Raw genomic sequence first — 20010 nt, forward strand, 5'->3', positions numbered from 1 at the left:
CATTCTTCTAGTTACACCACTTTCTAGTTGCCGGGCCAACCTATTGCAACTTTGACCTCACATTCTTTACAAAGTAAGTAAAGACACAGCCGCTTTGCCAAATAAAAAAGATCTGGCAGCCCCAGTGTTAGCAGGGGCGAAGGCACAATGCGGAGTCACTCTTCCTTCTCTGCCTTGTATCCTCCATTCAGTTATGAAGTCAACCCCGGAGGGAGCAGTTCTGAGTAAAGGGGGCGGCCCCGAAGGGTCACAGGAGCTCCAATCCTATGCACACTTCTCTCGGAGTAAGGCCCATTGAATGCAGCCGGGCTTACTTCTGAGAAAAGTTGTATAGGCATATACGGTTTCGGCTGAAGTGTAGCCGTGTTTACTTGGAAGTAAGTCCCATTTCTTTCAATTTACTTCCAACTATTTCTCCTTAGAATTGCAGCCTTACTTGGAAAAAAAAGTTACACGGATACCAGGGGGGGTTATTCCCCCCCCCCAGAATTATTAGCGACGCATTTTACACTGAAACCAGGCTGGGCGAGGGGAGAGGGATTTCTAACCGCCTTTTCTAATCGTATCTTCACCTTTGAATCAAAAGCCCCGGATTATGGATTCTTTCATCACCTTTTCCTGCTAATCGCCTCTGCCCTGCCACGCTTCTAACAAGCGTCTATTTTAATCGTGAGATATTTCATTCTCCGTTTCAGATAATCTCTGGCGTTTTCTTTTCTAGGGAAGCAAATTAAAAACAATAATTTTCTTCACAGGAATCAATAATTCGATGCCCAAGCCTTATCAATAAAAGACTTCGAAGAAGGGCTCCTAGGTTCTTTTCGTTGCTTCATCCAGTATCTAACATTTTCAAAGTTTCCACCACTTGACATGTTTATTGATCTCATTTGTTTCACGCTCATCATTTGAATCAAGCAGACTTTCGCATCTGGCCCATTTGCTGTTGATCTCGCTCTCTCATTTTCTCTGGCTGCCTCTTAGCCTCTCCCCTCCGCCCCCGAATATCTCAACCAGCACGATCTTGCTCAGAGTACTGGGGTGGGGAAACGTCATTTCGCCATGTGGATTGTTTTAGGTTTCAAGGAGTCGGTCGTACAAAATTCCATCTGGGGGGCATAATCAGCCGGCCTCCTCGCTACCCGCAGCTCTATTAATGAGTAGTTAACAAATATTCGTCTAAAATACACCGTGCATCCAGGAAAAAGGAGCCCAACCGCAAGTTAAGAACAGTAATATGTTTCTATTTATCCAGAGGCTCAAGTTAAACAACGTGTGATTGGTCACTTGGGAGAAGTAAAAGAACAACCACAAAAATACCCTCTTCGAAATCGAGAAAAAGTCGTAGCAATAGAATCCAGGTACGTATACCTACATGTAGATATTGGGCCGGCCGGGGAGATGGAGATTTACAATACGGGCTTTCTCATCCAATACACCAAAGTCATTTCAAAATTTTATTATGTCAGCAAAGAGAGTTTAAAAATGAGCTTTCAAAACTTTCTCGCTGTGACATAGAAACGTTGCCGCAGGAATTTGGCTATTCCTTGAGAGCCACCTGTCTCAGGTAGAAAAAAAGAAATCGTTTTCTCTCAGGTTTCAGTGGAGGAGTTCTTCTGAGAAATAATAATAAAAATAATCATAAGAAGAATTGGTTATAACAACGTGGCACTGTATAAACGTATTTTAAACATGATGCTTTCAAAAAGCTAACAGTCTAATATATAACATTAAAGAAGAAAAGCGAGGAATATAAAATAAAAACCACAATATTAGATCATTCAAAGAAGACTTGTAAACCATCGAATTTACTTTGATGTGCTTCACATGGATAGGGAGAATGTCATGGCTTCAAAAATTACTGTGGCTGCACGGAGAATATAAAATCAGCACGTTCATTTCCTGGAAACGGTGTTTTGAGCAAGTTTAAGTTCATGGGCTTGCTCTGAGGTAGCTACCGAAGTTCCTGCAGCTGATGTAGCCAGGGACAGAAGCATAAGGAAGGAATATCTGATTTATGAACTGAGCATGTTTTCTCAAAGGGAAAAGTCACCTTAGGTAACGTGTAGGAAGGGGGTGGGGGAGGAAAAAGAGTACTGTCCCTTTAAAGCCAAGTTGCTATCCAAACACAAGTAAACAGAGTGTTGGAAAAGAGAGTGGAAGGCGGGACTTGACAGGGGCGGTCTCAGAACTTTACAACCTCCTGAGCGTTCGGCGCTGGGCGTGGTTAGAACGTTCAAGCCGTGAACATTCGAATCGTTGTGGCTTGGGGTGGGACCGCGGGCGGGGACAGAGCTCCACGCCACTTGAACTGCTGAAATGTGATGGATCTGGGAGGGGGCCCTTCAGACTTGTATCAAACTTCGCTGGAGTCGAAGGCGAGAGGCTCGAAAAGAAGCAGGGCCGGGGAGCACTTCTATGCAGGGTTACTCGAGCGAGCCGGGAATTTACCCACTTCCGAGCCGCCAGAGAAACTGGAAGGGGACGAGGGCCGGCCTCCGAAGCCGCCTCGCTGACTCCTCGAAGCCCTTCTGTAACATGCCCGGAGCGCCGGGGACTCGTCGGCTCGACTGAACCCTGGTGGAGTTTTCCACCTCTCCCGCGTGGATCTAATGCTGCGGCCAAGGCACTAGGGAGCGCTGGGCGAACTTGGTGTGGGGAGGCCCGTCGGAAGAAGGTGGCCCGCGGAAGGACGTGGCCCGCGGAAGGAGGTAGGTAAGCCCCTTTCGCACGCGTCCCTCGTGACTCCCCCGAAATGGTGCCCCGCGCAGAAAGGGGAGGCAACTCGGCTTACAAGCCTGGCAGGGCAGGAAAGGTGCTGGGCTGCGTGGGGTTGCGGCGACAGCTGTACAAAACGTCCCCAGTGCAGCCACAGAGCCCCTAAAACGAAGCAGGGCTCCACATCGATCCAGACACTCCCATGAAGCGATATAATAATAATAATAATAATAATAATAATGCATCCCCTTAAAACGTGCCTTGCCGAAAAAGCTAAGCTGAAGGGACGTAACGCCGCAACCCTGTGCTCGCTCACGTAGGCCCACGGGACGCAGGGAGATTTGCTTCCAAGTGAACGTGCATAGAGATCGGGCTACTGCGGGGCTGTCGCTTTGCCTAGTTGCTCCAACTGTCTCCGAGGAGTGGGCGCGACGCTTTAGGGTTACTTTCGGTTTGAATCTCTGCGGTTCACAGACGCCAGAACAGGGGCAGATCTGCGTGCGTGTGCGTGTGTGTTTTGCGCACAGAACTTGCTGCCCTCTGCACACTCCGTAACCCTTCGGGTCTGGTTAATGGCCTCCCACTGTCTCCGTAAGGAAGTTTATAATCTCCACTCGAGGCTCGCACGCTGCAAGAGGCTCCGTTTAGGGAAAAACAAATACATTCTGAAATCTGGGGTGATCTGGAATGGATCTATCTCCCCATCTCCAGCCGATGTTTGTGTACCTGATAGCTGAGGGTCGTGGAAACCTATTCTTAGTTTCTCCGCCCCCCCCCCCCCCCGCCGTCCCTCATCAACAGCAGTTGTTTGCTTCACTCTCACATCAAAGCAAATGCTGCTTTCCCTGCCTTTAAGTCCTGGCCATCGGAAGCACTTGAAAAGAAAAGGCAGCGCCAGCCAAAGATCACATCGGGAAGGAGCTTGTTCTGTAGACACCGATCTTAATTAAATTAAGGATTCGGAGTGGAAAGGGAAGTGACAGTGTGTCTAAATAACATCCGTGTTTGATTCGCACCCTGACTACCAGCGGACTCTCAAAGGAAAAAACACGATACTTTCTGGCCTAATTTCTCCCTACACACTATCTGATTGTCAAGTTTGGCACCTAAACGTAATTAGTTTATACTGTCCTATTGGTCCTAGTGGAACTACGGATGTGAATTTAGGATTTCAGCCTACAAGCTAGTTGAGAGCTTTCCAGTTTCTTCTCTCACCCCCCCCCCCACCTCCGACTCTCACAGTGGATGGGATGTACATACTGATATTACTATTTGATTCTGTGAAGTATTGCATAGCCACATTCACTATGTAATAGAAAATAAATATAGTAAAAGCATAAAGTAGATAAAGGTATATAGATTCTAATAGGTCTTGTAAAAAAAAACAAATCAACATCTCTTTGTATTACGTTGTATATACCTTTTAAACAACAAAACTCAGTAAACTGAAATGAGTACACAATCTTAACAGAAATGTGCTTTTAAAAATATGAAGTAATTATAAATGGTAATGTATATGCCATTGAATCAATGAGATAAACTTCTATGGAAGCATGTGTAAGTTTGCCTTGTCAAGAGGTGATCCTAAGCAAACAAGCATTCTGCTAAAATCAGCCAAAAAAAGAGATATTGCAGTAAATGTATAAAAGATTCACCTAAAGATATTTTATGCACATTTAATAGACATATGTAGTTAAATACTACATATGTCTACATGGAAGCAAGCTCCATTGAGTTCAATGGGACTTATTCCTAAGTAAGAATTCATAGGATTACAGTCTAAATGTGTTTGTATTTTTTGTTTAAATCACCAATGTTATTCTCAAATAATAAAACATTTTAAAATAATATCCTACCCTAATACTAATAAGAAAGTAAAATAAGGGTTATTATTATTATTATTATTATTATTATTATTATTATTATTATTTAAAGAAAACACCATTCAACCTAATAGTTAGTAATTAATATAAAATAAATTGTGACTGGGTATCATTGTCTTTATGTGAAGGGCCTAATACCTCCCTTCCACTGGTTTTAATGGGATTCTCTTTCACTAACAGCTCAATCCTGTGCATGTCTACTCAGAAGTAAGTCCAATTGAATTCAAAGGAGCTTACTCGCAGGTAAGTGTGCATAAGGTTGCAGCTGAAATATATACTGGGGATTCCAGCTGGAAGTAAATTCTACTTAAAGCAGCAGAACTTTCCAATAAATGTGTTTTTAGCATTTGTCTGAGGGAGACATTTTTAACACAATTCAAATATCCAAGCAGCTTGGGGGGGGAGGTGCCAAATGATATTAGAATGCCTTTTAATTCTGAACACATTTACTTGGAAGCAAAGCCCATAGAAATCAATGGGAATTGCTTTCTAGCAAATATACTCGGTGAAAGGGATGGGGGTAGGGTGGGGAGTTCCACATCTTCAATGTAAATAGGTGTACATAATAGCAGTAATCTGGTGTGTTGCAGCTATTTTAATACAGAACATTGCACAATTTTGTGTTTGTGTGTTTTAATATCCAAGGAAGGATTCCCAATTTTTGTAAAGCACATTCATTTCCCAGCTTCTCTTGAACCACTGGAGGAAGGGGGGGGGGAGGGCGACACCCACCATGCTGCATAATGTTTGACATAAATCAAAGAATCAGCCCCAAATTTCTAGGAGTTCCTTCTCATCGTTTGGGAGGGTACCTCTTTGAAGCAGGAAATAATTTGACCCTGGTAGGTTATTGAAACTCCGAAGTCAACGAATCCATTATTAAGACCGAATTTCAGAGTTCTCCCACCATCATGGCGAGGTCTATCACGCTTTCCCAATCCGGGGCGGTTCTGTTGTTGTGTGGCGTTGGTGGTGGGAGGAGGACCCTCGGTGATTTATGTATGCATTTATTTATTTATTTTGGAAGGGAAAGTGATGAGTGGTGGGAAAGTTGAATTAGGGATGGAGTTTATAGTTTCGGTTGAATGGACTGAGTGAAACCCTCTGACTGTCACACACCGCCCATTAACTCCCTCCCTTGCAACTCTTGGATCGCATACCGCAGCCAAGGAAGGGATTGATTGCTTTAATGGAAAAGGGCAGCGCGGGCAGCACACGGTGCTTGGCCCGGGTGGCCGCTGCGGCCGCTTTTTCCGAACAAATGGCGATGCAACGCAAAAAAGTATGCGCTTTCAAATGTGCTATTATATTATGGGAGAACACACAAAGAGAGAGAGAGAGAGAGAGACTTTCCTGATCTCCTCTTCCTTTTGAAGCGGGTGGAGGAGCTTGTCGAGGCCTGTAGTTGCAGTTGAACACAGACATTCCAGATCACTTAATCCGATTTGGGTACCCATTTACACTGATGAGCCATCCTCGTTATTTTTACGTTGTGTTTTTTTTAAAAAAATGCCAATTTCTAGGTTTAAAAAATTATAAGCAGGTAGATTCTTCTGTTTCCCCGTGGCACTTGTCCAAGGTAGATCCTAGCCTGCATGTAGAACCGTTCCAGATTAAGTAACCAGGCATTTCAATCAGGTTTAAAGTCGTGTGAGCGCTTTCCAGGCGGATTGTTTTAAAACGTGGCTCGGGGTTTATAGAAAAGAGCATCTGAAGGCATTTTGGATTTTGCTCTGTGTGTGTGTGTGTGTGTGTGTGTGTGTGTGTGTGTGTGTGTGAGAGAGAGAGAGAGAGAGAGAGAGAGAGAGAGAGAGAGAGAGAGAGGCAAACAGATGTGGCTGCCTCTGAGTTGTCCTAGCAGCCTTTAAATTGTAGCTCCCAACTGGATTTTAGTGCCTCTTTATTTCGTTCTTGAAGTATCACATTTCCCACACTCCTTTCAAAACTATGAAAAGAGATTCCAAACGTAGTAAGAAGCCGAGCGGGGGAGAGCCAAGTTCCTGGAGCACAAATGGCCACAAAACGACCATGTTAGACAAGGGGGGAGAGAGAGAGATAGGGATCACATGCTGTGGTAGGGGCTGGGCGGCGCCTGCCAATAGAACTCGGGCGGGATTGATTAGGACGCCTCTTGCTGCTGCTGCTGCTGCCGCCGCTTCCCCAGCCCGGTCCCAGATCTCGCTCCTGCGCCCTGGATCCGAATCCAACCCTTGGTGGCCCACCTGGGAACTGAATCCCATGTATGAGACGGGCGGGGCTTTATTGTCTGGGTCGCTGGGTGACCACAAAGGGAGCTGCAGAAAAGCAGATGTGGGAGCGAGCGGCTCCTCGGATGAATCCGAATTGAGCGATGGGTGCATTCACACGGCGGAGAAGGGGCTTCCTCCGAGGGAGCGGGGTGGGCCGTCGCCCCTAGCCAAAGGCGAGTCCGTCTTGCTCCAGGCCAGGCAGATGGGAGCGCTCGCTCGGCAGGCCTCTTGGGTGGCGTCGTGGCCCTGGCCAGCTGCAAGAGCTCGGGCCAGAAAATAGATTTATTTCGAACCTGTAGCACTGGGATTTGGGTGGCGGGGAAGTGTTGCGTTTCTCTCTTTCAATTATCTTGATAAATGAGTTGTGGCTGAAGGAAGAAAAATAAGCACACCGCCCGGGGAGGCCGAGGCGGGCAGTCAAACCCGCAAGGCCCACCCTCCCCAAGCGCTTGCAGAGCTGCTCGCCGCCTGCGCTGGGCGGCCGTTGCATCCCCGCCCGGGAGAAGCCCCCCCCCCGCAAGAGTCAATCCAAGGCCAGCGACGTCGAGGCCCGTGCGAGGGCCCTCCAGCCTCCCCAGCTCCGCTCCCCACCTTTGGAACCCAAGCTTCGGAAGCGGCTTCTCATCGGGTTCGCTTCCACCCGAGGGCGAGGAGGGCTCCAGGCGTCGACACCCACCCACCCCTCGTTAAAAATGGCACCTGACTCCCAAGCCATGGGCCTGGATAGGCTGCGGGGGGGGGGGGGCACGTGGATTGGATCTTTCCTAGGCAGAACGCCATCTAGATATGCTCCAGGGAAGAATCAGAGCTCCGGTTCTGGAAGGCGGGCGAAATTCTACCCGGTCCGGGGGCAGCACTGACCCACGCCGCCCACGCATCCCCCCCCCGATTTGATTGGCGGTGTTTCTGCTCCTCCGGTAGAGCACGATTGCGCGGCCTGGACTGCGATCCTAAGCGCACAACATCAAAGGAAGCCCCACCAAGTTGGAGGAGCCCTGCAACTATTTTTACGCGGAAGTAAATTCCCTTCTTTTCAGTGGGACTTTCCCCTGGCCCCCTCCCAGACTAAGGAACAAGTCAAGCTGCGATGCTATGCACGCTTCCTTGGGAGTAAGACGGGCTGAACGCCATAGCTCTCCCAAGGATGAAGAAAACCCATTGGCGAAGACTGCGCTCCTGTGCACGTCTGTTTAGAGATAGGATATCGACTTTTCTTGTTGACGTGTCGTTGCATTTTAAATTCATATCCTACACCTGGGGCTGGATTTCAGATCGACTAGTGGTAGCAGCGGCAACCCACCAGACAACCGGAGAATCTGGCTTCGAAGCGCCTGTGTATACTCTTACAGTGACAGCAAGTTGAACCGACTTAGTTGAGGCTTACTCCCTCCGTTTTCGCTAGTTAATGAATAGGGCATTTTAAAAAAAACATGTTGGGGAAGCTGTGTTCCCTTAATCTTATTTCCCAGGGCAGAGAGGGAATTCTGGGCATATCGCTTTCTCTTCTCCCAGCCTGGCATGAAATACCGAATGCTGTTTTTCTTCACAGACTTTCTAAGGACTTAAGGGCCGTGTTCGCCTATCTAAGATCAGTAGAGTCTCCCCACTGGGGACTGCTCGGGAATAAGCAGGCCCGCAGCCAAGGCTGGGCCTTTTATCGGAAGGGCGCTCAAGCTTCCATCCGTGACCCCGCTAGGACCGCCAGCCAGTCCTCGGCTCCAATCCCGCGACTCCAGCGTTGGCCTCGCGTTTTGTGGGCGGTACGCGTCGCTCCTCCTGGGGGCCGTTTCAAAAACACCGAGTATGTCGGCAGCTCTGACATAATGCATTTCTCCATCACCGCACGCATTCCGAGGGGGCGTACTGGTGGTGGTGGTGGTGGTGAGAATGGGAGAGGCGGGATCGGATTTCTCCCCCTTTTACAGTTTCTAGCCCTAGTGATCACACGCACATTCTATGTCACAGTGAGGGGACTGAGCTATGTCCTTACTAGGCAGAATAATTTATTCCAACGGGATTATTCTTTGCATGTTTAGAAAGGAAAAAGTCCTACAACTCCCAGCATGCCCCAGCCAGCAAGTCCTACAAAATTGAGTTACTGACTTACATGTATGATCCAATTTCTGTAAACCGCCCAGAAAGCTCCGACTATGGGGCGGTATAATAATATATAGCTTCCATGGTTGCTGACGAATGCTGGGAACTATAGGATTTTTTTTTTGTCTAAACATGTATAGGATTGCGCCTTAACTAAAGTGTTTGTGCTTATGGGTGTGTGTGTGTTTGCGTTTCACCGGTTACATTCCAAGACACCTGCGCTTTCGACCTGAACCCATATTTGGTTTGGCTCCTTCCAGCCCTTTATCATTGTGCCCGCTCCTCGTTCAGGTGACGCCCCGCCAACCAATTTTGCTTGCTCCCTTCCCCTCTAGTTTTCTATATTTTGATGAGCCCGTCACCAAGCGCTTGGTTTTGCTCCGCTTCAGCAGTGTGATCAGTTTGGAGCCTGTAATTGCGGCTCTCATCTCAGTTCGTCATTATGGTCCCGTCACGCCACACCCCATTCCTTGACTTTTTTAAAAAAAAATATTTTGAAGCGTAAGATGACTTTCAATCATATTAAAACCCTGCCTTCGCTTTCCAGTCCACGGCTGGCATCTCTTTGACGCGTATTTTTATTGCGTTTATTCTCTTTGACGTGTGTTGTTACTTATTAATAACCATCATCTGCTGTATCTGAAGGGTAACTTTCACTCATCTCGAAATCAGGCCCTCCCCTTCAAATCAGCAGCGTTGCACGTCGAATAACCTCTCTTCTTGTTCCCTTCTCTCCGTGTGTTCCTGCGCAGGACCTGCGCCCTCAACAGCAGGCGCCCGTGCGCGCGCTCCGACCCGCGGCTTCCCGCCCGCGCTCCCGCCTGGCCCGGCACGATGGGGAGCAAGGCCTTGCCGGCGCCGATCCCGCTCCACCCGTCGCTGCAGCTGACCAACTACTCCTTCCTGCAGGCCGTCAACACGTTCCCGGCCGCCGTGGACCACCTGCAAGGCCTGTACGGCCTGAGCGCCGTTCACACGATGCACATGAACCACTGGACGCTAGGCTGCTACGCGGCCGCCGCCGCCACGGCCACGGGCGGCACCGGCGGGGGGCCAGGCGAGATCAGCCGCTGCTCGGCGCTGAGCGAGATGGCTGCGGCGCAAGGCCTGGTGGAGCGCTTCCCCTTCCCGGCGCTGCCCTTCGCCACGCACCTCTTCCACCCCAAGCAGGCGGCCGCCATCGCCCACGTCCTGCCGGCCCTGCGTAAGGAGCGGCCCCGCTTTGACTTTGCCAACCTGGCGGCGGCCGCCACCCAGGAGGACCCACCCAAGGCGCATCAGGCGGCGGTGGCGGCGGCGGCCGCGCAGGCTCACGGCGAGCTGGCCAAGCTGAGCGGCCCCCTGTCGGCGGCGCTGGGCAAGCTCTCCCCGGACAGGAAGCCGGCGCGCGGCAGGCTGCCCTCCAAGACCAAGAAGGAATTCATCTGCAAGTTCTGCGGGCGGCACTTCACCAAGTCCTACAACCTGCTCATCCATGAGAGGACCCACACGGACGAGCGGCCTTACACCTGCGACATCTGCCACAAGGCCTTCCGGAGGCAGGACCACCTCCGCGACCACAGGTCAGCCACCGCCCTCCCGTGGTCAGGGGAGAACGCCCAGCCGCCTGGCTCACAACCTGTCCCCGCACCAGGCACATGCACCCATTTCCTTGGAAATAAACCAGGCCCCGCAGTAATATTTATAATAATTCTGGCCTACCTTACAGGGTCGTTGTAAGGATGAGTGAGATATGGAAGTGAGTTGAAGCCAAAGTGTTGTCTAAATGCTAGGTGTTTTTCTTGGTTGATATCGGTAGGATTTATCTCCGAGGGGATGAAGTTGAAACCCAAGTGGCGTTTCTGGTGTGGAAGTGCCATTGATCTGAACCAGCAGACCCAAGGTCCAAAGCTTCCCTCTGCCATAAACCCACTTAGGGCTACAATCTTTACCTGCGAGTACACACCCCCATTGAAAACAATGGAACTTACTTCTGAGTAGACATGGATGGGATTGCACTGCACATAACCCTAAGAAAGCCCCCATAAATCTCTCCTTCCCATCTGTAATATGGGGGAAATAATTTTGGCCTACCTTACAGGGTCATTGAAAAGATGTATGAGATATGAATGTGAGTTGAAGCTAATGCTAGGTGTTATTCTTGGTTGATATCGGTAGGATTTATCTCTAAGGAAATGGTTGAGACTCGGATGGGGTTGTCTAGTGTGGAAATACCATTGATCTGAAGGGACTACCTGGTTTTGAAGCCCTTCCATTTCAGTGGGACCAGCTGACTACAGATTGGGGGTACAAGCCCATTGGCTTTGAGGGGGGTTGACTAATGAAAGTCCCCTTCACTTCAATGGAACTTATTTCCAATTGAACATAGAATCGCAGTCCTCACTTGCATAATCCCTTGAGAAACCTTCTGCCAGCAAGATCCATCAGGCCCCTTCAAGGGCCTTCCTTTGGCTGTTTTTTAAGGAGTTTCTGTACTTGGCTTTCCTTTTTAGACTCAGGTGGTTTTAGGTTATAAGTACTGTTAAAGGCTTGGTGATCACAGCAAAACACATATTTACTTGTTAGAAATCCAGTGAGGACGTGGCAGGAGATTTCAGCAGATTTATAACTTAGCAAATGTGAAAAGGGAAAGGGGAGGAGGCCAGAAGAAGATAAGGTATTCCCTGAAAGGAATATTTACTTACACTAACAGGATTTGTTGTTTTCTCTCCCATACACACCAGAGAAACAATATTTACAATGGCTGTAACAATATACACATTTGAATAGCCTATTTCCTCTGATGCTCACTTTGAGTGGCCCAAGAATTTTTGGGCCCTTCTCCTAAATGATGGGCCCAGTCTTGTTGGAGTTATAAATCAAAAAGCGAAGTGCGTACTGACATTAACCAGGACAGAGGACAGTTCTATGCATTCAGTAGAGCTTCCTCCCAAGTAACTGTGTAGCATCACATCCTTACAGAGCAATCCCTTTCCTTTTTACTCAGAAGTAAGTTCCATGGTGTTCCATGGGCTTACTCTCTAGTAAATGTGTTTAGAAGTCTCCCCTTAATTTGTTAGTAGAGGAGGGCACTGACAATAATTACTGTCAAGTGTCTGAAAAGTATAGAAAGAGAATTGGGGAAGGTGGACTTCGTTGCACAATTAGGCTTAGTATTATTTTGATTTCAGAGACTTGCTCACTAGAGTGGCTATTGGCTGTTGTGGCTCTTGCTGTGTGTAAAGATACTGATTCAAAATGCCTCTATTGGCTTCCAGGTATATCCATTCCAAAGAAAAACCGTTCAAATGTCAGGAATGTGGGAAAGGATTTTGCCAGTCCAGGACTTTAGCAGTTCATAAAACTTTACACATGCAGGTAAGGTTAGCTCATATCACTTTAGACAGTTTATTTTTATCTTAATTCTGTTCCAGTTTTTTTTGTTTTGTTTGCTGAATAAGTACAAATTTAAACATAGTTAAGTAAAAAAATAAAACATAAGATAGATGTATGGTTGTTGTTTTAACTGAAACATTTTCTCTGCTACTGTCCTCCACTCCACCACAATATGCAGAAAGTACAACACAACCCTGTACATGTATTTCACTTGTTCAGAGTCATTTAATGCATTTTTGGCACATAAACCAACTTGATTCATATCTTATAGAAAACAAGATGTATCCCAGGAATCTTAGAAGGAGTGAATAAGTTTGTTCATGTTGTCAAAAGCTGCAATCCTATGCACACTTACTTGAGAGTAAGTCTCATTGGATTTAGCAAGACTTACTTCTGGGTAAGCATGCATTGGTTCAGGCTTGATCATTCAGTAAGTAGAAAAGAGTCCTTGAGAAGTCTAGCACTTTTAAGTAGTCTGTAAATGGCTAGATGAGATGTATGCTTTGCTTGAAGAGCTCAGATTAAAATGACTTGCTTTGCAGAAAGCTTCTCACTGATAGAGATGAAGCAAGTATCCCTGAGAAGCCAGGTGGATTAGCAGTCTGTGGATTCCTGAGATGGGGGGATGTGATGAAGTGAGAAGAACTGACCTTGACAGGCAGGAAGATATATCCACCGCAGCTAAGGCTGTAATCTTAAACACACTTACTAGGGAGTAAGCCCCAGAGAATAAAGTTGGTCTAACTTCCGACAGGCTGTAAAGTACTGTAGATACGTGACTTGCACCTGGATCCCAAATGCATTTACTGGGAGGTAAACTGTCCCTGAGACCTGTAGAACTTGCCTTCAAGTTTGGCTGCAATCATCTGGGGAGCCAAAGAGATAAGTGATTAGCAGAAGGGTCAGCTTTCTGGCTGAGAAAGGATTTGAATCCAGGTCTCCCTGGTCCAGCAGCAACTTATACATCTTACATTTGGTTAGCTCTCTATTAAACTTATTGGGACTTGTTTCCAGGCAAAAACGCAGCAGCAAGTGTACTAATCTAGAATACTCACCCAGGACACCAAATCTCCAATCCTATATTTTCCTGGAAGTAAACCCCAGAGTCCCTAAGACATATTATCTCTCTCAGTAAAATGTATAGGATCAGGTTATAAATGCACGTGCAGCTCAATCTTATTTATTATAGAAGTAAAACCTATTCTTCTCAAGTGCTGACTGCCAATTTGAACGTGCCTAGAATTGTAGCCTTATGTGGAAACGATTTCCACTGATTTTCATAGAAGGTGGTTCGGAGTAAGAGTGTTTAGGATTGGCAAGGTTTATTTTTCCCACAGTGTAGTGATGTTGTACAATGTATGTAATGAGGCCAAAAATGGGGAGTGGGGAGGAAGTATAATAAGTGAACTTTAAAAAACTCAGTAATCCAGGTAGTTTGTAAAGGGTTTAATCCTTTGCTTGCTTCAAATCTGAACAGGAATCTCCACACAAATGCCCCACATGTGGAAGAACCTTTAATCAAAGAAGTAACCTGAAAACTCACCTTCTCACCCATACAGACATCAAGCCCTACAACTGTGAGCAGTGCGGCAAAGTGTTCAGGAGAAACTGTGATCTGCGGAGGCACAGTCTAACTCACACCCCACGGCAGGACTTCTAGAACAGCCCAGAACCTCCACAGGGAGCTAACTCTGGCTCAAGGACTTGAACTGTAGAAAAAAAAAAACCTTAATGCCTGCACATGTGCAGGCAGACGTATGCAGGGGCCCCATTTTCTATCCCCTGACTCCAGCCAAATCCTCTGTGGGATTGGGGGGGTGACATCAGCCCCTGCCTTCTCCCCAACTGAGAGTGCAGGCTGATCTCTTGTAGATAATAACAGCGCAGCTCATTTTAGAGCTCTGTACAGAAAACGTGGTGAAATGTGTTTGCTTCCTATAATATTGTCTTACCAAATGCACATTGGTAACAACAACAAAATCCGGGAATGAAAATATCATTTTAAAAGTGTATTTCAAAATAAACATTTTTTCCCCAAAATCTCTCATGCTTGGTTTGCGTAAATAATGTGGTTGTTTAATCATTCTCTCCTCTTGTGTCATTTAAATATCAAGAGAGAAATGTTTTAAGCGAATTGTATTTCTCCAAGTTTACATTAGGGGGGTATAAGAAAGGGTTCTTAATGTTTAAATTATCTGTATTATTTCTAAAACGAATTTGTATTTTCAAATGTCTAATGATACAATCCTATGCATATTTACTCAAAAGTGAATCCTATTAAGATCAGTAAGACCTAAACCCTGGGAGGTGCATTTAGCATTGTAATTTAACAGTACAATCCTGTACAAGTCAACTCAGAAGTAATTCCAGTCCAATGGGACTTAATTCTAGGTAAGTAGGTACAAATTTGCTTATTAGGGAGTAAGGTCCATTGAGCACAGAGGTTTACTTCTGAGTAAACATGCAGAGGCGTGTGCTATGCAACTGCAATTCTATGCATACTTACTCAAGAGTAGGACTTATTCTTCTGAGTAAATAGCGGATTGGGCTGCAACAACATGCAATCTTAGACATGTCTATTCATTGAGATCAGTGGGGTTCTTGCTCCCAGATAAGTGTGTCTAGGATTACAGCCTAACAGCACAATCTTCTGCATGTTTATTCTAAAGCACGGCCAGTTGAGTCCAATGGGACTTATTCCCAGGTAAGTCTGTTTAGGATTGTGGCCTTGGCCTGCAAGGTTTGCCTGTTGAATATATGCATCAGCCCCTGATATATGCTTTCCCCCTCGCCTGCAAATGCAGGGATTTTTCCTGCAATGATTTAAAGAAAGACAAACGGTCTGGGAAATGGTTTAAAATCCTCCCTAAACCCTGAAGTGATTTATTAGTAACTTATTGGCAATCAGGCCTCAGAAGCAATAATCAGCTCTTCTTGAGAGAGATTGCCTCCTGCTTAGACTTTGAACGCGGGCGGCAATTCACAGCGTGGAGACAGGGACCTTTATACCGCCGAAGACGAGGCTGCTGCGAGAGCGATCGAGAACAAACAGCGCGACGTGTAGCGAGCCCCGCGTTGAGAGCTGGATGGGCAGGAGGGGCGCGCAGGCAGGCGCGCTCCTCACCGTCCGAACGCCTCGCAGCCTCTCAAGGCCCGGGATCTGAAGGGGGCCGCTTGGCCGCAGCTCACGAAGCGCTCCGGCGGGCTTGTCAAGTGCGCGGGTGCCATAACAGTCCTACTCTGCACGGCCCAGAAGTCAGGGGCGGGGTGAGCTTCGACGGGCGCAGGACGTGGAAAACCACCGCGTAAAACGCAAAGCGAGCGGCAGCGAAAGCGGAGGGAGGGTTGCAAGGCGGAGCAGCTGCGCGCAGAGACGGCCCGGCCAGCTGACAGCTCCGGGCAAACGCCTCGAGGCGGAAGGCTGCCAAGAGCTCCCTGGCCGGCTTCCCGCCGGGCTAGATCGGGAAGCCCGCGAAAGTAGCGGCTGCGCCGGGGAGTGGAGAAAGCGGCTCGGTTGCTTTGCTAGCCTGCCCACCGGAGGCCCAGACCCATAGGCGTGCACAGCACATGTCATTAGGGGGTGCACCCAGGGATTTGGTGGCGGTGTTTTAAAAAAGGCAAACATTTATTAAATTCTCAAGCATAAAGGACCTTATTTTTTATTCATTTATTTATTAAACACTGTACAAGCTGATGCCCTGCCCCATTGCCTGACCTTGGGAGGGCCGTTGTAGGTGTGTATGTGGAGGGGGGGGATGAGGAGACAGTCCTCAAGCCCCAGCATTGGTGGGGCTTTGTGGTGACACTGGCGAGAGGAGGGGCTTATAAGGTGATATTAGCCTTTGCCCCCTCCCTTCCTGGCCTCTTTGAAGCATGGCTCCTGGCTACCTGGAGCAATGGTGCTCTCCTGGAGGCAGCAGTTCTTCGGTGTGGCTGCGGAACATCTGGAGGATTGTTCCCACTGTGGATCCCCCTCTGGATCCCTACTCGATCCCACCCCCCAATTCTGCACTTATTGCTTGAGGCATTAGGTTGTGCCTGGACACACCCAGCACACCCCTTGCGCACACTTATGCTCAGATACGGCCTAGAAAATCCCCCATAGTCCTGCATTCCAGATGGGCAGGGGCACCGTTGGGGATTATATGGGGTGGGTGAGCAGGTTCTTACAGAAATATATTTAAGAATAACAGCACCATCCTTCACATGTCTACTCAGATGTAAGCCCCATTTAACTCAGTGGGGCTTACTCCCAAGTAGATGTGTTTAGGGCTACAGCCTAAATTGCTAAATGTAGACTGCCGTTTTCAACACATTTACCTGGAAGTATGCTTTCAACAGGAAAATAAACAAGTTTATTCTAACAGCATTTTTGAGGTCAATATCTCCTAATAAATATAGCAAAGTTATCAATACAGGTCAAGAAACAATCTACTGTGCTTTTGGCATGCATGTATAGGTCCATATTGCTGCTTATAATAATAGTTGCATAGGCGTAGTTCACACATGTAGTAAAATGAGAAGGCAGAGTTTACACTGTAGCATGGACTGTACCACCTTTAGACTGCGGGTGAGGAGGATTTATCTCAGTATGTGGCAGATTTATATATAATATGCCTCACACCAATTCAAACTATTGGTCTATTTAGCTCAGCATTGCTGACAATGACTGACATGGTCTGCCCAGAAGTCTTTCCCAGCTCTTCTGAAGACACCAGGTACTGAACTAGGACCTTTCTGCATGCCAACCATGTTCTCTAGCACTGAGTTAATGTTTCTTCTTTTTTTAAAAAAAAATCCCTGCAAATAGAAAACTAGCACAGCAAGAAGGCTCGGAGAGAGCCTTTCTCCTTATTGTGCTAGATTTTACTTGCTGGGTTTTGTTTACTGTAAAGGGAGCATTCAAAACATGCCATCTCCCAACTGCAGTCTGAAGTGACACAGTCTATTCTACTGTATGTATAGACCAGGCCTCAGTTGTCCAGAAAGATAGGCACTTCTGAGAAACAGTACATAATTTTAGACCTTGGTCTTATGAGATGGGGGCTTTACTGGGCCTGTGTATATTTCATATGGGGCACACAACACTTAGAATCATAGAATATTAGAGTTGGAAGGGGCCTATAAGGCCATCGAGTCCAACCCCCTGCTTAATGCAGGAATCCACCTTAAAGCATACCTGACAGATGGTTGTCCAGCTGCCTCTTGAATGCCTCTAGTGTGGGAGAGCCCACCACCTCCCTAGATAACTGGTTCCATTGTCGTACTGCTCTAACAGTCAGGAAGTTTTTCCTGATGTCCAGCCGGAATCTGGCTTCCTGTAACTTGAGCTCGTTATTCCGTGTCCTACACTCTGGGAGGATTGAGAAGAGATCCTGGCCCTCCTCTGTGAGACAACCTTTTATGTATTTGAAGAGCGCTATCATGTCTCCCCTCAATCTTCTCTTCTCCAGGTTAAACATGCCCACTTCCCTTTCCCTTTCCTTCCACTGCCATTCCATGTTTTAAAACCTCTTCTACATTCCTGATATGTTAGAACCACCACCACCACCAACTTGCTTGCTGACCCTAATTAAAGAACAGTAGCAACTCTCTAAGCCTGTGCAGTTTTGCATTTTAAACTCACTAAAATCATAGCACCATCATGACTACAGGAATAAAAGGGAGTTTGCTTCTGCACCTGCCACTCTCTGGGTAATTTGGAGGGAGGGCTGATCTATAGGGTCCTGGACTTTGCCCCCAAACTCCAGTCATAGATGCCCCACTGCTGCGAAACAATGCCAGGATTGTTGCATTGTTTCCCTAAATAAGATGTGGTTACTTAATGATGAGAGGGATGCTATCCACATGTGCTCAGATGTACTCTTCTTTATTGTTTGTTCACATGCTCCAGAGTTTAGCTTTGGCATGGAAAAAAAAGTTGGCTTGGAGCCCTGGCTCAGATTAAGTATAATGGTCACAGGGTCAGGAAAATGCTGCCAGCTGATGTTCACTCTGTGTTGTCCCAGCTTTGGAGCTACGGACTGGAAAGCTCATAAACTAACAACATGGCGAACACTGGTTGTTTCCAATGAACTAGACATTATTTTACCAAGTGGTCCTACAAACGTTACAACTGGTGTCAACAGAAATATTGGTTATGCTCCCCGCCCCCACTTTACAGATTTAATTTGAATGTGTGGAACATCTTACATTTACACTTTAAAAACCTAAGCAGCAACGCCTGCCTCCCAGTATTTCAGACCGCATATGCTTATTCTTCAGGTGCTATATCTATGAGGAACTAAAAAGTAATCCAAACGCATAATCTTACAATTTAATGATTTGGGGCGGTTTAATCTTGAACATATCCACTTTGAACCTTGCCATGAATCTCCCTGTAGCCACAGAAAACTCTTCTTTCTCCACTGAAACCTCAAATGGCACCTAATAACACGTATTCGCTATTTGGGAGAGAGGGCTAATCTAGTTCTCTCTCTCTCTCTCTCTCTCTCTCTCTCTCTCTCTCTCTCTCTCTCTCTCTCTCTCTCATAGATAGATAGATAGATTTTTATGTAGACTCTGCTTTTGAGTGACTATATACAATGGTATAAAAGAAATGTCTTCTTAATGTGGGAGTTTCCAAATAGCGCTGAAGACAGATTTGTATACTTGACAAAGCACCGTGACATGAATGGAATGGGGCAGTTTGCTGTTTCATTTATAACAGGATGTTTGCAGGGCTTACATTCGTAACGCTGACCTAAAAATTTGAAACCGGCATAAGACAATGCGAAAGCCCTTGCTAAAAATATTCAGGCAGCTGGAAGCAACAGTTCCATGAGGTACAGAGACTGGTCAGCTCATGTCCAGGAATTCTGCAAGGAACAGCTCCCTAATACTAGGATATGAGCCTTCAGTATACCTGTCATGGTTTTCAGCCACAGCCTCATGCTAATAGGGAAGAATATCAGAAATCTTCAGCACCCTGTTATGAAGTAGGGCTGGAGCCAAGGTTTATTGGGGGGGGGGGCAATTTCAGGCCCCAGAAAAGGGGGGATGTTGGGGGGGGCCCTGAAATGTTTTGAATGTTTTTTCAGGATATTGGTGCTTACCAGGGCAATGGGCAATGTGGCAGCCTGTTTATGGAAACAAACTGTTAAAAATAGATCTTTGATGCTTACATTCATGTGTAGTTGCCATGTGTTTCTTGGGCAGCAGTGACATTCTCAAGTTGTCCATGAGAATGTCATTGCTGCCCAAGAAACACACGGCAACTACAAATGAATGTAAGTAGGTGTCTAATTGCCCACATTAATGGGTTTATTCTTCTCTTAGACTATATTTATTGTACTCATCAGAGGAAGTTTCCCCACCCTCCTAATCCCTAATATTAGGGATCCAGTGTGATGTAATAGTTAGAGCACTGAAGAGATCTAGTTCTAGTCCCCATTCAGCCATGAAGCTCATGGCTGAAGGATAAAATGGAGGGAAGGAGAACCATGTAAGCCACCCTGGGTTCTTTGGAGGGAAAAAGGCGGGAAATAAATAAATAAATGCTGTATGGTGCCATGACATTACACATAGGCCCTTTCTACACCTAAGGATTATCCCATGAAAATGGAGGGATCGTCCCTGCCTGTTCCCGGGATCCCATGTGTGTCATTTGAATGCACAGGGATGATCCGTGGATGATCTCAGGGATAAAGGCA

General features: G+C 46.9%; 1 protein-coding gene across 2 annotated transcripts; it reads left to right on the forward strand.

Moving 5' to 3' along the window:
• Positions 1-2283: 2283 nt before the first annotated feature.
• OSR2 (odd-skipped related transciption factor 2) lies at positions 2284-14325 on the forward strand. Of its 2 annotated transcripts, none has more exons than XM_063129896.1 (4): positions 2284-2691; positions 9697-10506; positions 12202-12301; positions 13797-14325. In XM_063129896.1, exons 2-4 carry the CDS (start codon positions 9779-9781, stop codon positions 13977-13979), a joined length of 1011 nt encoding a protein of 336 aa, XP_062985966.1. In that variant the 5' UTR covers positions 2284-2691; positions 9697-9778; the 3' UTR covers positions 13980-14325. The 2 variants fall into 2 exon arrangements, with proteins under 2 accessions (XP_062985966.1, XP_062985967.1); XM_063129897.1 differs by having other exon boundaries at positions 13879-14325.
• The last annotated feature ends 5685 nt before the right edge of the window (positions 14326-20010 follow it).

Source organism: Elgaria multicarinata, chromosome 7 (genome assembly GCF_023053635.1).
Source record: "Elgaria multicarinata webbii isolate HBS135686 ecotype San Diego chromosome 7, rElgMul1.1.pri, whole genome shotgun sequence".
NCBI lineage: Eukaryota > Metazoa > Chordata > Lepidosauria > Squamata > Anguidae > Elgaria > Elgaria multicarinata.